Raw genomic sequence first — 18235 nt, forward strand, 5'->3', positions numbered from 1 at the left:
TTCTTGTTGCTTACCTTGTGTTTGCATTAAGTTTATCAGTATGTGATTGGGTTTCAATTACCAAAAGTAAGGCAACTCAATTGGCCTCATGTCTTAAGTCCAATTTGAATTTGAAACACAAACCATTTTATTTGAATGCCACTTTATTCGGCACACATGACAACCAGAGGCAGAAGTGGCTCTAGGTTAGGTCTGGGTTCAACGGAGTCATTATTGTAGTAACTGTGGTGAGTTACTGTTTCCTTCTCTCTGATTTTTGAAGCAGCCTCTGACCTCTAGCATTGTCACCCACCCAGAGAACTAACACTAATTAAAGCCAAGTGATGGTTGTGTGTGTGAAAGTTTCTGAAATACTCAGAGCAGCCTGTGTGGCAACAACAATCACACCGTGTATAAAGTTAAATCCTCTTTGTTCGGTTTAAACTTCAGCAGGTCGTCTTGACCATGTCTCTGTCTATGCCTAAATGTTGATTAGATAAGTTATGTTTCCAAGCTGGCAGAAGTTCTTGGTCTATTTGTCTGTGCCAGTTTGTCTTTCATCTTTGTGTCAGTGTTCCAGCCTGTTAAAATCTAAAGTATTACCAAAAGCGCACTATTAAATGTTCTATTGATGAAAATTGTACATCAAATGCTGAGGCTATGAAGTAAGGCCTATTTATGTGCATGTTATGTAGACAAGTATCTTTGTATTTTGAGAGAGAGAGTGATTAATTATTTTTTGACAGTGTACATATGATGACTTATTGAAATTGACATATAAATCCACAACAGAAGAATTCTTTCACGATTTTATTTTGAAGTTTCTTGCGTGCACCTGACAGTGGAGGTCTGCAGACCAAAAATGTGTTGTCTGGCTGGGTTTGAAGTCAAGTTTTGTATTTGGCTCCCTCCTGTGTCGGAAAGAGGAATGACATTCATGGCCTCTGCTTTACCGTGTGCAACAGTTCTGCACCTGAGACAACACATGTAAAATATCCTGTCTGTGTAAATTCTCATTTGTTGTCATAGTTACAATGTGTGTTATGTAATTTAATCATTTAATTTTCTTGTATTTTGTTTGTTTGCAGGTACACGTGGGAGGAGACGATTTACCTTCATGTGCAAGTCTTCAGAGGGCTGCTCTACCCTGAAATTGTGGTTGAGCTGCATAATGTAGTGACGGTAATGAAAGACGACGACCCAATAAGGTATTTTCTGATGTGATCACACACACACACCCTCTATCACTCAGTGTGTGCGCAGGCTGCAGTCTTTCAAAAAGCTTCCTTAACCTGAAACTTTCTAGGTAAAATGGTAATCTGTCATCATATGTATATGCCATTTTATTCCTTTTTTGGATTGGAAAAGGATCAAAATTGTGTTGGATATGAAAAATGTCAAAGTGAAAATAAAATGCACTAGCACTGTGAAAAGCATAGTATTATAGTCACTTAATATCACTCATGTCTCTCCCAATGAACATGGGTCATATGGACTTCTTTAAACTGCGATTAACTCAAAAACCTTATGTTGTGTTTTTAGATTAACCCGGAAACTGTTGACTGTGAGTTCCCTCAGACAGGTTCTCTGGGTGTGGAATAAGTCTCACCAAATTAGACATTCAATAACAAGAGTTGTGAATGCAAGTGTCAGTGCAGACTTTGGGTATAATGTTTATTCGAGTGAGGTTGAGGTTCATCCCGAGGTGGGAATGAACAAGCAGATTTGTAGGCCAATGTTGCCTGACTAAAACTTTACATCGACTTTGTTCAAGTTCAATTTAAGACAGCCTTGGATTAAAGAGGATCACAGATGTAAAAGACACCAAATCACTCAGACAGCCAGTGCCACTTTTCACCATCTTCTTTTTTTAAAAAGCAACAACACTCCTTTTGTACAATGTTTCTTATTAAGAAGCACATGAAACACTGCTTTACAGCATGGGCATGTAATACAACAATCACATAGGAATATAGTGTAAGTGTGATGTCACATGATGTGAAGTGACTGCACTCCGGACTCAGAAGCAGTAGTCACAGTGTCTGGATTTGAACCTTGAGTGAAGCATCTGTTCTGAGGCCACAGCTTCACTTCACCTTCGGAGGCGTGTAGTGGATTCTGCACCTTTCTTTGAAAATCTGCAGAAAATAAAATCAGGAATCAATGACATGCTGCGCAACACTGTGTTAATAATTGGGCATTTTGGGCAAAAAGTGAGCATACCTTCAGACTTCTATCGTTGACAACTTCTTCAACATTCAGCTCTGATTGCATTAGCTTTAACTGGAGAAAGAGAGGAGCAAAGATGTGTCACACAAATGTATTATTATGTCACTTCCAGGAAAATGACATATCTGACTTAACACACACACACATTTCTGTACCAAAAGTCATCAGTTATCAGTTGACCCAACTGCAAATGATGAAAGCACAGTTTATCATACAGAACCCCCCCCCCCCCAAAAAAATAAAGTTACATATAATGTGTTACTTTTACAAGATTCTGCAAAATACCACTGCATTTAAAAACACAATAAAATAACTTTCTGTAAATCTACTTCACAGCTGAGGTTTTTCATGTCCCAATGATTTGAGCACAACACCATGTTGATGTGACTGTAGAGAGAGGGGGGTGGACTTCTCGTAAAGTGGGCCCACCATTTTTTTAAGTCCCTCTAGGACTTACTTTGGTCTGCTCCTTTCTGAGTTGTTTGATGATTGCCAGGTTTTCACTGTTCTTGGCTCTTTCCTCACGCAGTTGTCCAACCACTTCAGATGTCTGGGATATACATGACTTGATAGCTTGGTCTCTGCTCAGATGGGCCTCCATCATCTGTGGGTCACATGGATAACAAGAAATAACCAAGCTTTTATTGTGGAAAAACAAACAAAAAAGGTATAGGATACACAAGTCATACCAACTCATTTTAGGCTCAACAACCTACAGTTTCATAGAGCTGTTTGCATGTTTGCGTGGCATCCACTTTGCCTGAGAATGAAACTGTGGGCACGGTGGTGTTCAGGGCATGGACGATCCGGTCGTCGATGGTGCGCATCGCCTTCAGCACCTCCTAAAAATAATACCAACAGAGGGATAAAGATAGACATCTATCAAAAACAATGATACAAAGTTATTTACAATTTGATTTTCTGTAAAGCTCAGTATGAAACAACTTCTTTAAATCTTGTAAGTCTAGTGAGTACGAATTATGGCATTATTCAGTTCTAGCACTACTCAGCTCGGTTAGACTCTACAGTTGTTTTCAAACAACTGCTGAATAGAACACTCCCTTTCCTAGGCATGTAGGGGAACTAAATGAGCCTTCACATGTCAGAGAGGATATGTTTTTTTTTTTATCCTTTTTTACAAAAAGGTTCTGCTTCAAGAAGCAAAAATGCATGCAATGCCTGGTTTGTCCATTCGGGCTGCTGTAACATTTCGGCACAAAATGGCAGCCTCTGTAAAGCAAGACCCTTCCCTTAAGTACGTACAGAATGATCATTTTAAAGTGACAATACATATATTTAGCATACTTCATTTTAAATTGTTTTTTAAATGTCACATTTGTACAATAGATCACTGAGCAGTTTAGTTATACTTTTGTTCTTGGATTATTGAGAGGACTTGTTCATCACTATTTAAGATCCCTTTTTCCTTTTTTGTTGTACATATAAGAATATACCAAAAGTCAAACAATTCGAAGAACTTATTCAGCAAGTACAGATCAGCTGTTTCCTCTTAGCCCTTATTAAACTTAAACCTCATGCAGCCACTTTCCTGATCCACATCTCACACACACACTAACACAGCACGGTCACTCATTCACTGGAATACATGGAAACCGTTGAATATAATGCTACGGAAGCCGACTGAAATTGACGGCTCCGACAGACGCCGTTTCGTGACACATTCGAACAGATCGACGAATCAAACGTTAAAATTACCTGAAACATTGAAAAGTCCTCACAGTTTAAAGTTCCACCGGGCACCGCCATAGTGGACTGCGGGGTCCTCTGTTGGCGACGTAACGAGGCTGTTCAGAAAGGTGCCTGAATTAAACATATTCCAGTTGGATGCCTAGCCTAACCTAGATGAAATGGTAAAAAAAACAAAATCATAAACATATTAATTGGACTGTTGAACTATGTTCAAATGTGAAATAAAAGAACTACGACATAATACTAGTTCAGTTCAATGCATGTACAATTAACCAGACTAGTCAAATGTTAAGTGTAAACTGGACAGATGTACATTGTGTAATTGAAATAAAAATAAATAAAATATCCGAAGTATGCGTAAGCGGTATTTTTGATCAGGCACAAACATCAGCGTCTGACGGTTATGTGACAGGGTCTTGTTCGCTGTGCTCGTTGACTTTCAGCAGCTGATATAAAACCAACTCTTGGTCCACGTTCAGGTTTGATCATAAGTATGAATTTCGTCAGGTTTCGCCTTCCTGTCCGCACCATCTTAGGTCAGTACCGCTACGTTTAATATTTGTGTTGTTTTCGGGCTGTTCACTGAAAGATTCTGGCTGTTGTCGTGGTGTTAAACGGCAGTTTTTTTAAATCCGTAATGTTGCATATTATGCCTTTCCTCATACCCTCCCCTTTCCACCACTCGATATGTTTAGTTAACGCTATGGGTTACATAAGAATTTTGTTGTTGCAGTTAAATTATTTCGCAGTTGTTTGTACAAAGATTTCTTGTAATTGTTTGCTACAATGAAGTTGCGTGACTCGACACTTTAGTCTGCAGAGATAATGATAAGATCCAGTAATGTGTGACGTTAGTAGTTTAGTCGTCCTATAAAAGCGCCACAGTAAAAAAATAAATGTATCTTGCAATTTAGTTTATTGTTGTTTTATGACAGGACGTGTCATAGTGGCCCCCAGTTGCTTTTGTAAATTTATCAGATCAGGATTACAATTCTCAAAACCACCTGTTGAACCTGCATATTATTACGTCACAAGCACAGCATGGCTTGTTTATACAATCACTCAAGAACACTGGTACTGTTTGCACCTTGTATTGTCATCTTGTTGTGAAACTTGTACAGTTCAATTACTGTCAACATTCTTGGTGCATGTAGGTTTTGGCCCAAATAAGAAATTATGAGATTCTCGTGGGGGCTCCACATTTATATAAACAATAAAATGAAACAAATTGTAAACATTGCGAGATAGGAGTTTATTGACACCGTGGGAAACCAACTAAGCAACCTTGGCAGAGGTTTACGCTTTCTACAGTTATTTATTATTATTAAGTGTTATTGCGTCACTACCACAAGTTGTCTTGGGCTTTAATTCCATAAGGAAACATATAATCACATATGTGATTATATTTTGCTGGTGTTATTCAAATAATAATAATGACTTGGATTTATAAAGCGCCTTTCATGGAACCCAAGGTCGGGTTATCAGCCAAGTGTCATTGGCTGATAAATCATCATTGCGAATGATCTGTTTTCAATAGGTCAAAGATATAGACAGGCCACAGAATCATGGAGCCACAGGGGGATGTGCAATAAACCACAACAGCCTGCACCTCCAGCACAAGGTAAGAGTTTTGGGTCCAATTCATTTGCCTCGCAATTGTGTAAGTTACCATGCTTATTAGATTTTGTCATAATTCTGTGTGTCTGGCATCTGATAACCAAGGATTGTAAAACTAGATAAACAAGAAAAAGTATATCTTTTTGGGATCATTGTTTGTGCTTTAAACTTTGTGTTTTGTTTTGTCATACAGCAGCCCGTGACGGGTTCAGAATGCCAGGCTCCAGACCATCAGACCTGGACAAGAAGATGTTGATCTGGTCGGGACGTTTCAAGACCCGAGACCAGATACCAGAGTTTGTGTCGTAAGTACCCTTTCCTGTTTACACCAGACCTCCCAGAACACTTCAATTTGATTGGCTTGGCGTGTGATTGAGTTAATTTTCTTCGCTCAAGAAACTGAGCTGGATAACTAGATGAGCCACGTTGTGACGGCTGCAGTTCAAACACCGGGGTTTGTTTGTGGCTGGAGGTTAATCACTGACATCAAGGTGTGCTGCTTTGACAAAAGACCTGATTGTCATGCATACAAACTGCAGACTCCCTCCTCAATACAATGCACATTATGAATGTAGACAGCTGAAAGAAGGAACACACACATCACCTGCAATATTGTGCTACAGTGGTAAGATTAAAAGCAGCAGAAAATCAGTGTTATGTACATTTTCTGACATTTTGTAATGTATTAAAAAGACTATCCTTAAAAAGTATTTTATACACTTGTTTGTGCCACAGACACGAGATGATTGATGCTGCCCGAACCAAAGTCAGAGTGAAGGCCTGCTATTTAATGATGGCGGGTACAATTGTGGCCTGTGTGGTGATGGCGATTCAAGGAAAGCGAGTAAGTGACACTATACAAGCATTTGCTCATTGGTCTGTCAACTTTTTTGGTCCTGTATTTTTGCTTGTAGCCATGTTGTAGATTCCTTATGTCCAAAGGTCACTGCTGTTTCTGAAAGTCACATATAGAAATCATCTTTTACGTTGTACCATCCTCTGCAGGCTGCTGGCCGTAATGAGACGCTGATGGTTATAAACATGGAGAAAAAAGCGAAATGGAAGGAGGAATATAATAAAGATGTGGAAGCTGCCATTGCCCTGCCTGAGAAGGCTCAGTGATGGAGAATGGCTCGTCTCTTCACAACCATTTCAGTCTTCAAGTGCTGGACCAGTTGTTTCCCTTTCCATTATATAATATCACAACCTCTCATTCATGTGGAACTGCAGTCAATACCTGGTGTAACTTTTTTTTGCAACCAGCTGATTGACTACACAGTGGGGTTTAGACCCAATGCATGAAGGTTGAAACTAGTGTCCATTTTTATGGTGGTATTACAAATACACTGATGCGTATTCCTAAATTAAGATTTTCTGAATATTTGCATTCACGCAACTATGATTTACTAATATTCTGTTGTAAAGAAACCCCAGTTGCAATTGTCAGTGCTTCTAGTGGATTCTGAACACGTACCTCTCAGGCGCTGTAGTGCAAGTGCTTTAGGTATCAGTTCTTAAACTTGCATCAGAGGCAGTAAATGGAATGTCTTGTGAAGACTTTTCAGCTCATAAGGGTTTTAAATGGTCTTCAGTTCCCATTTGAAGTAGTGACTCGATATCAGCGCAGTACATCTGCCCCGCCCCTATACTCATGTAATTAAGCTTGTTTGTGGGATCGTTGTTTATGTGAGCACCAACGGAAATGACTTCAATAAATGTCTGCTTCACTGACCTATTGACAATTACAAGTGTTGTAAATCAAACCAATTCGAACCTTCTCAGCTTGCGTTTTGTGGTCATACACAGTAAATGATACATGGCTTAAAGTGTATCAAGACAATATTGTCCTCCGTAAAGTGAAACTGATTCACGTATACTGTTTTTCATGAAACGGCTTTTATGCAAATGGCAGAACAGGGAACAGGTGCACAAACTCAGTACAACAAACAATAATGAACATGTAGAGCTGGTCATCTCCTGCAGAAATTTGACAAAAGTAGGCAATGTAAAGAGAACTTGGTAAACAAACATTCAGTTTAGGTAACTAAGATGATCGCCAGTCTTCAAGTTTTCATGTGTAGGTTTGTTGAAATTATCTGGAGGGATTTCTGCAGTCAGGATTATGGCACCATCAGCAACATAATAGACGCCAACCTAAACATCCAATTCTCTGGGGAAAAAGAGATTGATTTACTTTGTCACAATAAAGTTCTTGTAGCTTTGTTGAGGCAGTATGATCCACTGATTGTAATTAGTGTGCTAACAGTTTCAGTCTACTATCTGCTGGAGTCCCTTTGTGTCAAGGGTTAACAGTGAAGAACATTGTAATCCTTGTAATATCAGAAGGGGACCAAGGATACAGATCACACCTCTACACCTCTTCCTGAGGAGGGATGAGCAGTATCATCAACCAATTAAATAGCTAATGTAAAAATTACTCTCGATGAGGCATCAGTCCTGAACTAAAGTGCTGCAAATTAAATGAAATTATTGTAAGATAATAAAAATTCCCGCTGGTTTGCTGCTGGACAGAATCCAGGGTTTATTAGTCTGTTTTGTCTCGTCCAAGTCTGTCCATTTGTCTCAGTGCGAGGGAAGACTCCAATTCCCATGGTTCCATGGGGTTATTCGTATCACACCAGAGGCAGGAGACAGTCTGTGCAGGTGGAAAAAAAAGTCCCATTACTGGATAGAGGAATGTTTGAAATGAGATCCAGGATGGAACACAAGCAGCCTGGTGTGTCACCGACAAGCTCCACCCCATCAACGACGCAGTCAAGTTTCTGATTTGTCCATCTGTGGTCACTGAATCCAATGGCCAGAGAAAGGAGGTGAGGGAATTTGCCTCCATTTTGATTCAAGTCATTTAAGTGCCTTCAGTCAAGTCAAGTCTTGGGGATTGGGACTGGCCACGCGGCCCTGCTATGGGCAGTTAAGTCCAGTGACCACAACTAATAATATGGTCAGCGTCTTATGGTCAATCCAGTGTTCTGGTTAGATCATTCTTCTGTGTGGGAGCGAGTAAAATAAACATCCACATTTGTCTCAAGTCATCAGTGCTTCAATCAGACAAGCAGAGCAGGCCTAAAACTCTCACTGCACCAGAGATGGGGATCATCAACCCTGTGGGAACACGGAGAGATGCCTTTCTGGGATGGGAATACTAAAAGAAAGAGGAGAGGTGCTGCAGGGATCATCTAGTAGAAGGTGCTGGGGCGTGAGCTGGTTGGAGGGCTCAGAATGATGAGTGAGACCTTCACAAACTGGCTGACAAGAATGCAGAACTTGACCCACATTAGACGTATGCACACACGTGCTCCTGTAATGGTAACAATTTTCATAATGACAATTAAAAATCGTTTGCCTAGGGTTGTCGTCCGCCCTTGATCATGGCAGTGGGCAGGGAGCGAGAGAAATGAGCAGAGCTGAGGATGAAGGTGGATCACATCAGGAGAAGAGGTTTTAGCATTATAGCTGGAAACCCTCCATCGGGGCCTCGCACTGCTGGAAGAGGAACTGCTGCTGCTGCAGGTCGACAGCCGGAGCCAGAGACGGATCCTCTTCATCACTGTTAAAGTAGCGGTCAATCAAGTCGAAGGCTTTCTGGTAGATTTCCTGGTTCTCGTGACCCTGGAGGAACTCGAGCTTGTCCACACCTGAGAAGTAGAGGGTAATGTAAAGCTGAACTCAAGTTTGCTCATACCACCATGTTGGCAGGTAAGGTTGTAAAAAACAAACAAATGATATTAAGTGATCACTCTACAAGCGGAATCTGTTGCCTGTGGGTTCCCATCACCCATCCTCATGATCTTTGGTGATCTGGTAAAATGCTCTAAAAAAAAAAGGCTTGTTAGCCTAGCCTGTCTCCGACTGATTCAGCATCTTGCTGTTTTATGGAAACAGCCGGCAAAGTGACCAAGTGTCTGACATGTTGTCAGGTCTATATGTCAATGGATGTTGTTTTGGTTGCCTGACGTCAACCGCCAAAGCTCTATTCAAATCATTAGACAAATCATTACTAATTTGTCACACAAAAGTGCAGAGAAGCACAATCAACTACTTGAGTAATTGATTAATTTAAACCCCCTTTAAAAAAAAAAATGCATTCTACATTTCTGCATTTTGTAATATCATAATAAAAATGATTCTTTTAAATATGGACACCAACCGTAGGCCTCTTCAAGGAGCGCACAATAGGGGTTGATGCCTCCGCCTCTCTTGGCCTCCAGTTCTCCCAATCTCAAGATGTTCTCGAGACCATTTAGAGCCACCTGAACGATTTTGGAGTCCATGAGCGTGAGCAGGTCACACAAGGGTTTTATGCAGCCCAGTTCCACTAGGTGCCTGCAGGGGGAAGCAGAGAATAGCCAATCACCAAACATGATAAAAAACCACACATCCAAGAGACAAGCTGCTGGCTGGCTTAAGGCAACTTAGGCTGCATGTAGGCTAATGTATTTATATGCCACAATGCATCCGGTGTCGTACCTGATTTGCTCTGCAGAGCCCCCAGAGGTGACATTGGTAATGGCCCACGCTGCCTCCTTCCTTGTGCGAAACTCTGCTACTTGGAGGATAGCAATCAGAGGAGGCAGCAGATTTGCATCCATTACCATCTACAAAGACAAGGAAAAGGCTCTTTCAATTAGGAACAGATCAATCCATACTTAAAACATCTATGAGTAACAATTCTTTCAGGTAAATCAGTGCCCCACGCACGAACCTGTATTTGTGCTCGGTTCCCTGCAGTGATGTTGGAGATCGTCCAGCAGGCTTCCTTCTTAATAGACTCCTTGGAGCTGCTCAGGAGGTGAAGAAGGGACTGCAGCGCTGAGCAGTTCAGAATCACCTATGAAGTCAAAGTTTGAAACATTCACGTGTAAGTAACCACACACTTTCTGAAAAAGCAAAATAACTTTAATTTGTAGACATGTTGCTCTTACCTGTGTCTGTAGATCATCTCCAGTGACAATGTTACCGACAGCTCGCAAAGCAGGGGAGACCACCTTATAATCAGAGTGCCTGGAACAAAACAGGTATGTGGTTTAAGCTCACTCACGTGTTCTTTCTGTAGTTTGGCCCTTTACAAGAGGCATACATGTTTCTCCAAAAAAACCATAGCCTTACATCAGTAATTCTACCAGCCTGCGACAGACTCCAGAGTCAATAACAGCCTGGATTTTGTCATTGGGGCCATCAGACAGGTACGAGAGCGCCCAGCATGCATCAGCCAGGATGTCGGTGTCATTGACGAAAAGCAGCCAGGACAACACACCGAGACATGGGGACACCTGGAAGAAAAGCATGGAGCGGTATAGAGTATGCAGCTTGTGACCTCAGATACTGTAAGAGGTATGTGTGTTGCCATAGTTGTGACAGATTACCTTAGTGAAATTCGGAGACGGGTTCTTTCCTCTGCACAGGTTTGAGAGTGCCCACACTGCGTTCCTCATCATTGTTAGACGATTCTGTTTGGCCAATAACCTGTGAGAGGAGATTTAACATGCACATTTTCCAAAGGCCAAAGGATAAGGGTTGCTCTTTATTTGTAAGTGTAATAAGATGTAGGATATCTCAGAGGCTTCATTACTTACTGCAGCAGGGAAGGTAGAATGTTGCAATCTATGACAAAGTCTCTGCATTCCGTGCTATCTCCTGCTATGTTTCCCAAGGCCCACACTGCCTGAGAGGTACAAAATTGAATTATTATTCAATCAAACGGGCCAGGCAAACATATTTAGAGCAACATCTATTCTTATTATAATGAAACATAATGGTTTATTAGCCATCTATGTGAACACTTCTTACTTGTTCCTGTACGTCTTCAAAATCCGAGTTGAGCATCTCTATGAATATGGGCACAGCTCCCGCCTTGATTACCACCCGTGTCTGGTGGGATGTACCTGATGCAATATTGGTCAACACCCATGCAGCTTCAAACTAAAATAATATGAACAAAAATTAATTCATGACATTCAAGATTGTTTTACCTCTCCAATTGCAGTTACAATGTCCATGCATACCTGCAATGTGCAGTTTTCCCTTCTCTTCAGGAACTCAACAAAATGCTCCACCACCCCATGAGTAGCAATGACTTCATCAATGGGTGGATTGGGTTCTGTGCAGAAATTGAAAATACAACAAATTGTAAGCAATATTTATACGGCACTACAGTTTCAAATGTTTACCTTATGGAATAACAGTGACTTTACCTTTAGAAAGGAGTTTTCTAAAGCGCTGAGTGCCGATTAGCTGCTGCTCAGGGGAACTGGAGAAGATCATTTTAATCATATCTTCAGAGATCACCCCACACTGTACAGAATTGGATGTTAAGAATTAAAACAAACACAGATGAAAAACTGCCACGTCTAACTAAATATTTCTGTTTTTCTTCACCATAAGTGGGTCCAAGTTGTTAGCCTGGGACTCCAAGTAGCCACTGTCGGCCATTCCATCTTCCTCCAGGATTCCAACATCCTCCACTGTGGCAACATTCCTCCTCTTAAACAGCTGGAACACAATAGTATTAAAGTATTTAATTAATTAGTTTGGTATTGTTTAGAAGATGTCTTGTTCAGAACGATGATTTTTGAAAAAACAGACATGAAACAAGATTCAAGACTGCAGGCAAATCAGATTTTTTTTAATGAAATTACACATAACCACAGTCTAACAATCTATCTACATGGGTTGCTTGGGTAACTGTGTAGGTGGACCAATGTTTCAAACAATCATCCTGACACGTCAGGGTGTAGAACTCCTCCGACATGCAAGAAAAAGTCAGCGAAGAAGAGACTGGCATATACTATATATAGTAATGTTTGTGCTGTAGCCATGACGTACTACTCTGAGCAGTGATGCATTCTTAGTGATGCATCAGTACAATCATGTATATTTTTTTTTGTCCACACCAAAAACAATCTCCATAACAATAATAACCAACAGTGGCCTATTGTTAAAAGGTGACCACAATGGTCCATAACTTTGAGTAGGAATATGAATTTCTATGGATTTAAAGAGTGTGAGCTAATGTAAGTGTACTATTTAACATTTGTTTTGTATTATTGTTTTTGTTTTTAGATATACTAATGCAGAAATGCAACATGTTACATATATAAATAATATAACCACAAAAAAAGTAGATTAAAAGATCATCAGTGATCATCAGTGTTCATCAGTGTATCATTTATAATAATTAAATCTGTTTTATTTAGTCAAAATTAGCTACAAAAAACAAAAACAATATTAGTCAAACCCCTACAAAATCAGAACATTTGCCCACCTGTTCATCTTTTTTCTGTTTGCGGAGCTGTACACCTTCCTCTTCCCTCCTTCTTCTCATCTCATCTGTGTTGAGAGACTTGTTCTTGTAGCACTTGAGTCGTGCATTGTCCTTACTCTGACTCATTGTGCAGCCTGGGAAACATGCAGACACACGTGATTAGTATGCGATAGACGTGTTGGCGAAAAATCTTGTTGACTTCCCAGTTTCAAAACAAGCTATGTAATGTTATGCTGACCTACTGAATCACACCTCCAGTTGTGTAATAACGCATCTATGCAGTTCAAACAGACTTAGACTGTGAAAGATTTGACAAGTTTCCAGTTTGTACATGACAGGACAAGCACACCACTCACTAACAGTGATGTTCAAAGTCCGGCTGTGGTATAAATAGAGGATCAGTTTCGTCATCAAACAATGTTCCAAAAATGGGGCATTTGAGGATACGAGCTAACTGGTTAGCTTACTCTGTCTTGACACTGCGTATTTGAAGAGCAACCCAACATATTACTATCCAGTAGTTCAATGTGGTGCTTATACTTATAGATCACTGATCACCAAAGCACAAAACAACATTTAAGAGGCCTGATGGCTACACTTAGTCTGTTAGTTAATGCCATAGCCGCCGTTAGCACAATCTACTAGCTATCTAGAGCTAGCTGGCTAGCAGTGCTGAGGTTAGCTCCAAAAACACAACGTTTTGCTCACGTGAAATCCCTATATTTTACCCTATAACATTACAGACATTGTGAATTACACTCGCCTATGAAAACAGAACGTCACTACATATACACTTTAAAAACATGTAGCTATTATTGTCTGACCTGTCAAATCGGGCTCTGTAATCCCTTCTTCTCTAGGCCACCGTTCGCACACAGCCGTCGCCGGTATGTTACTGCGCATGCGTGGTTATTCAACACGCTCCGCAACACGAAACCCCCGCAACTCCCCCGCTGTTATAAAACTGTTACACAAAAGTAGATAAGAGAATGGATTGAGCCGGACTATGGTATTTATCCTGGCTGAATAAAGCCTGAACTCAGCCTCAACTCGGCTGCACGAAAGCAGTGGCGCATAAGTTGCCATGGTGATTTTGGGCGGAGCCATGGGTTAGGGTTAGGGTCCCAGACAGACGGTCTGGCTGGGACGTTTTTTTTCAAGCGGCATTTTCTTACATTCAATTCTAGCTCTGGATGTCAATACACGGGCGCAGAAACGTTATCTTCCTCCTCAGCTTGTTTTTATTGCAGCAACGTTTCTTTCAATAACTATATGCCCAACACCCTAGCGCTCTCTACTGGCCATAAACTGCTATATCACATACATGTCAAACTCAAATACTCGACGAAACTACCGTTACAATTCAGATTTTACACGTCAGAATGACGTCACTTGAAGACTTCTTTAATTATCCTCAGTTGAAGACATCTACAACATCCTTTTCTAGATATCTTGAATCAAGTTTCAGATAGTCAGAATGAAGTCGTAGATTATCTGAAAGTGGAATTAAGAGATTAAAAAGATGTTCCAAATTGATGTTTTTGCAATTTAGCGTCTAATCTGGTCATGAGGGGTCAGTCAAGTGGAGAAAGACATTTCTTTTGGGAAAAAACAACATTTCAGTTGACATGACATCATATTCCACCATGATATCACAATTATAATAATTGTGACACATAATTTTAAAATAAAAGTGTTCATTTTTCAATGGAACAGTATATAGTTCACAATTATACATGTATTTATAATGCCAAATTATTATGAGAATAAAAACACACAAAATACTTAATTACAACTTGGCATCGAGACCTCTGTTCTATAACAATATTAATCATTAATTTCACAAATCATTTCCTTACAGTCACAATAGAAAAACTCATGTTGTGTTACAAATAAGACAATGAGTTCTCTCATGTGATTTGTCACAGGGAAACATCAAGGAGATTTTCCACCACAGAGTTTTGATTAAACTGAGATTTAATTCTTTAAATTGCAAATAGGATGATTTCAGTGGAGCAGAGGTCAGTGAGGTCTTTTTTAACTTTTATTTTTTTTAGGATACCTCTGTTTTGTGACATGGAATTCCAGTGTATGTAAAGTCAAAGAAACCAACCTTAGTTTAAATGAAAGCATAGAATATAAAAAAAACATGCAAACTGTAATAGTTACAGCTGTACACTATTAATATTATTACTTACTCATGCATTCAGTGGGTCCACAGCTGAGCCAGGCTTGTTCTCTGCTCTGTTGTTGTTTCACCTCTTCATACGTTTTCATTATAGGTCATTATGTCTCGTGCCTGTTATTGCCAGCAGAGGTCGCGCTTTTCCTTATTCTCCCAAGTAATTATAATAAAAACAACAACAACAGGGACGCTATACTATACAGACATCCAAATAATCCCAGTTCTCCCAGTTGGAGATCGGACTTCTTTGTAAGCCTAATAATATGTGTCAAAAATTGGATTTAAGTGAGTTTGACATCAGCTCATTTTATTCCCCACTGTGTGTGATGCTTCATTTTTGACAGAATGTCCTTTTATTATGTCCTTTAATCCTTTAATCTGCGATCAGTATGCACCCATTCATTCATTTTAGCAGAGTGTCCAGAGGTTTATTTTTGATTTATTTACTTGTGTTTTATGTCATTTTAATGTTATTGTACAGCACTTTAGGCAACTGTGGTTTTTTTTGTAAATTAAGTGGATTTGGATTGGATTGGAAGTAACTTCACAAAAACATGCACATCATTCAACGACAAAAGCGTGTGCAAGATAGAACAAAACAAACAAACAAAGAAATGCATGAAAGAGTCTGATAGGTCGTCACTGACAGACGGTGGAGTAAAGTGTGTAAGTACCGGTGAATGTTTGGATGTTTCTTTACCTGTTGTCCAGACGCTCTGGCGCCGCAGGTCGTGTGGTTTTGATCGCGACAGACAACACACACAAACGCCCGTGTCCACGTGGGTCTCCTCCCACCATCGAAATATGTTAGAATGTCGGGTTGGTCCCTTGTGGCGGCTCGCTCAGTCGCAGCGGCTCTGATCGGCCCTCCATCTGACCTCGACATTTCGTTGTGCAGTTTCGGTTGTATAATGAAAATAAAGACCATTTCCATTTTATATTACATCTTATATTTGCCTAATTTAGTTTTTTAGTAGTACATCACGTATTGTGTCACTTGTGAATGTGATTTCCCCCCAGTGTGGGATTAATGAAGTTTAATCTAATGTAATCTAATCTAAATCCTATCCCTATAAACCTCATTGTCAGGAGGCATTATCTTGGTTCTGATGTGACAGAACCTCATTTATCTAGTAATGAGTAAGATGTCAAGTGCAGAAAATATCATAAACAGGTATAACAACAACAATAGTAGTAGTATTGGCCCTAATACTTGTATCACCACTCGTAGTATTGTATTATGTATTATATCATATATGGTATGATATACATTATTCAGGCGCCTTTTCTAAAGGTTTGGAGCTGATTCTCTATTGATCCACAAAGGACATGATTTGTTTCCACTCACATGGAACCAGCATGTTCGTTTGTTGTTGTCGTCATCCATGAGTTAATTTTGGATAGATCTGTGGCGACCGTCTCATTTTGCAGAGGAAAATCAAACACTTGATCACCTTCAACTGCAGCTATCTCAGATGAAAGAGAAGCACTCAGAAATCACAGACGTGTTAGTTGTTTCTCCTCTGCAGACACCTGGCATCATCAAAACACTGTTGCAATCAACAGGTGTCTACATATAGGACTAAGAGGCGCGCTGACGCGCAAACCTTCCACGCGCACACGCTCCCCAAAGATGACCGCGTTGAGAAGAGACATGCGGAGCTTCCTCCTCCTCGATGAGGGTGAATTCAACATGTGGCATGACTACATGAACCTGGGCACGCTGTTACAGAATCTGTGCGTCAGCCGTGAGGTGGAGCGCAGAGACGGTGACGGGCCAAAGCAGGAGGCGGCGTCACCATGGAACCACGTCCAAGCCGAGGAAGAGGATGATGATGAGGAGGAGGACGTGAGACGGACCAGCTCATCCAGCAGCCTGTCGGACCACAGCAGCAGCAGCAGCGGCGGCGGCATCTCCTCGTCCAAGTTCTGTTGCTTCTGTAAGCAGAACGGGGAGACGCCGAGGGTTTACCTGACCCACAGACTGAAATCCATGGACGGGAGAGTCACCTGCCCCATCCTGCGGAACTACACCTGTCCCGCATGCGAAGCCTCCGGGGACAGAGCGCACACTCTCCGTTACTGCCCACAGGCGCGGCGCACATCTCGAGAACCTGCGAAAGTGGTGCCAAAGTCCAGGTTCCGGTAGCTGGTGCTGGACCACGACAGACTTTTGACAATGGAAAACCTGTACATAATTACTCAACTACGTTTTTAGCCATGCGTTCATGCGCACAGACTGTTTCGTGTTATTGGAACAGAACACAATCTGATTCCACTTACGCGTATCACACAGTTGTCTTCATGACCCCGCAGAGATTTTAGTTTTTTGTGCAGCGGAGGTTCCACAATCCAGATTCTGGCGTCTGGTGCTTGACAATGGAAGGACTGTCCATAATTACTAAAGGTTTCAGGTTCACAGAATGACAGACATGTCATGTGTTGTCAAGTCATGTTAGAGACTATCTGCCGTTTTCTGTATGTGTTTTTCAAATGGTGGATTTCTAAATGTTTTGGAACAGGAGACAAATAAAAGTTGATGCCAGTTTAAGCCCATGGTTCAGTTTTCTTTTGTAAAATCCTGCATATCCATCATCACAGGTAAATCTCTTATGAATCAGTAATTACTAGTACAGAACCCTTTCTATATGTGCCTGTTTTTATTGTATTTTTGTGCATGAGAGGCATACAGCATCACATCCATGTTAGATTAGGGAAATATGTCAAAGATGGGCTGCATGAGTGGCTTTTAAAATGTCTTTGATATCAATGTCAATTACTAACCCTAATCCTTGTTGTCTTTGCATGTGTGGGATTCTGTCTTCTAAAGACTGTCCAAAGTAGGCTGGGCTATTCGAAGTGTCAGTTTATTGCGCATCATATTTGACATGGTTTTGAATAGCCACTGCATACCTGTGTTTGTTGGCGTGTTGTTGCAAAAAAATCCACTGAATTTTAATGCAGGCACACTGCATTCACGGAGTCTTTACTGTTGAGGTCAGACATAACAATCACCCACATACTTTGCACTCACTTAACTTTTTACCCACGGATTCTCACACACAAATCAAGCCGAAGCCAAAACAGCGCCAAACTGTAGATCACTTAAAACTACTTAACAATCCTAAAACGTGGGTCAATCGCCAAAAACTACAGAAGTTTGGTGTAAAGTCACGGGTCACACTAGGTAGCAGAAGGTCGCAGTTCGTACTGTGTCGTGCCGTGCCGTGCCG

At 40.8% G+C, this 18235-nt stretch overlaps 4 protein-coding genes across 5 annotated transcripts; 2 read left to right on the forward strand and 2 right to left on the reverse strand.

Moving 5' to 3' along the window:
* Positions 1-1626: 1626 nt before the first annotated feature.
* On the reverse strand, positions 1627-4079 carry mix23 (mitochondrial matrix import factor 23). Its single transcript, XM_058622909.1, has 5 exons — positions 3925-4079; positions 2925-3050; positions 2666-2812; positions 2203-2262; positions 1627-2117 (listed from the first exon to the last, which is right to left on the reverse strand). Exons 1-5 carry the CDS (start codon positions 3973-3975, stop codon positions 2067-2069), a joined length of 435 nt encoding a protein of 144 aa, XP_058478892.1. The 5' UTR covers positions 3976-4079; the 3' UTR covers positions 1627-2066.
* A 219-nt stretch (positions 4080-4298) lies between these two features.
* Positions 4299-7266, forward strand: fam162a (family with sequence similarity 162 member A). The gene is made up of 5 exons (XM_058622899.1): positions 4299-4454; positions 5456-5539; positions 5729-5840; positions 6271-6379; positions 6541-7266. Exons 1-5 carry the CDS (start codon positions 4412-4414, stop codon positions 6655-6657), a joined length of 465 nt encoding a protein of 154 aa, XP_058478882.1. The 5' UTR covers positions 4299-4411; the 3' UTR covers positions 6658-7266.
* Positions 7267-7414: 148 nt separating this feature from the next.
* kpna1 (karyopherin alpha 1 (importin alpha 5)) lies at positions 7415-14212 on the reverse strand. The gene is made up of 14 exons (XM_058622853.1): positions 13642-14212; positions 12818-12951; positions 11932-12045; positions 11748-11847; positions 11559-11653; positions 11344-11475; positions 11130-11218; positions 10920-11019; positions 10663-10826; positions 10479-10557; positions 10259-10384; positions 10024-10151; positions 9704-9879; positions 7415-9191 (listed from the first exon to the last, which is right to left on the reverse strand). Exons 1-14 carry the CDS (start codon positions 13718-13720, stop codon positions 9004-9006), a joined length of 1704 nt encoding a protein of 567 aa, XP_058478836.1. The 5' UTR covers positions 13721-14212; the 3' UTR covers positions 7415-9003.
* LOC131455308 (nanos homolog 1-like) lies at positions 10806-17547 on the forward strand. Of its 2 annotated transcripts, none has more exons than XM_058622865.1 (2): positions 10806-10887; positions 16569-17547. In XM_058622865.1, exons 1-2 carry the CDS (start codon positions 10817-10819, stop codon positions 17149-17151), a joined length of 654 nt encoding a protein of 217 aa, XP_058478848.1. In that variant the 5' UTR covers positions 10806-10816; the 3' UTR covers positions 17152-17547. The 2 variants fall into 2 exon arrangements, with proteins under 2 accessions (XP_058478848.1, XP_058478856.1); XM_058622873.1 differs by lacking the exon at positions 10806-10887 and adding an exon at positions 14693-15668.
* Positions 17548-18235: the final 688 nt, after the last annotated feature.

This window comes from Solea solea, chromosome 1 (genome assembly GCF_958295425.1).
Source record: "Solea solea chromosome 1, fSolSol10.1, whole genome shotgun sequence".
NCBI lineage: Eukaryota > Metazoa > Chordata > Actinopteri > Pleuronectiformes > Soleidae > Solea > Solea solea.

Bases quoted from the DNA above. Each gene is read 5' to 3' on its own strand.
- kpna1 (XM_058622853.1), bottom strand. From the start codon at position 13,720: ATGCGCAGTAACATACCGGCGACGGCTGTGTGCGAACGGTGGCCTAGA. The intron at 11,476-11,558 runs GTATGCATGGAC...ATATTATTTTAG, and splicing joins GGGAAAACTGCACATTGCAG to TTTGAAGCTGCATGGGTGTT. The intron at 9,192-9,703 runs GTTGGTGTCCAT...TCTACTTCTCAG, and splicing joins GCTCCTTGAAGAGGCCTACG to GTGTGGACAAGCTCGAGTTC.
- LOC131455308 (XM_058622865.1), top strand. From the start codon at position 10,817: ATGGGGACACCTGGAAGAAAAGCATGGAGCGGTATAGAGTATGCAGCT. The intron at 10,888-16,568 runs GTATGTGTGTTG...TGCAATCAACAG, and splicing joins GACCTCAGATACTGTAAGAG to GTGTCTACATATAGGACTAA.
- mix23 (XM_058622909.1), bottom strand. From the start codon at position 3,975: ATGGCGGTGCCCGGTGGAACTTTAAACTGTGAGGACTTTTCAATGTTT. The intron at 3,051-3,924 runs GTAATTTTAACG...TATTATTTTTAG, and splicing joins AGGACTTTTCAATGTTTCAG to GAGGTGCTGAAGGCGATGCG. The intron at 2,118-2,202 runs GTATGCTCACTT...TATTTTCTGCAG, and splicing joins TCAACGATAGAAGTCTGAAG to ATTTTCAAAGAAAGGTGCAG.
- fam162a (XM_058622899.1), top strand. From the start codon at position 4,412: ATGAATTTCGTCAGGTTTCGCCTTCCTGTCCGCACCATCTTAG. The intron at 5,540-5,728 runs GTAAGAGTTTTG...TTTGTCATACAG, and splicing joins GCCTGCACCTCCAGCACAAG to CAGCCCGTGACGGGTTCAGA. The intron at 5,841-6,270 runs GTAAGTACCCTT...TTTGTGCCACAG, and splicing joins CAGATACCAGAGTTTGTGTC to ACACGAGATGATTGATGCTG.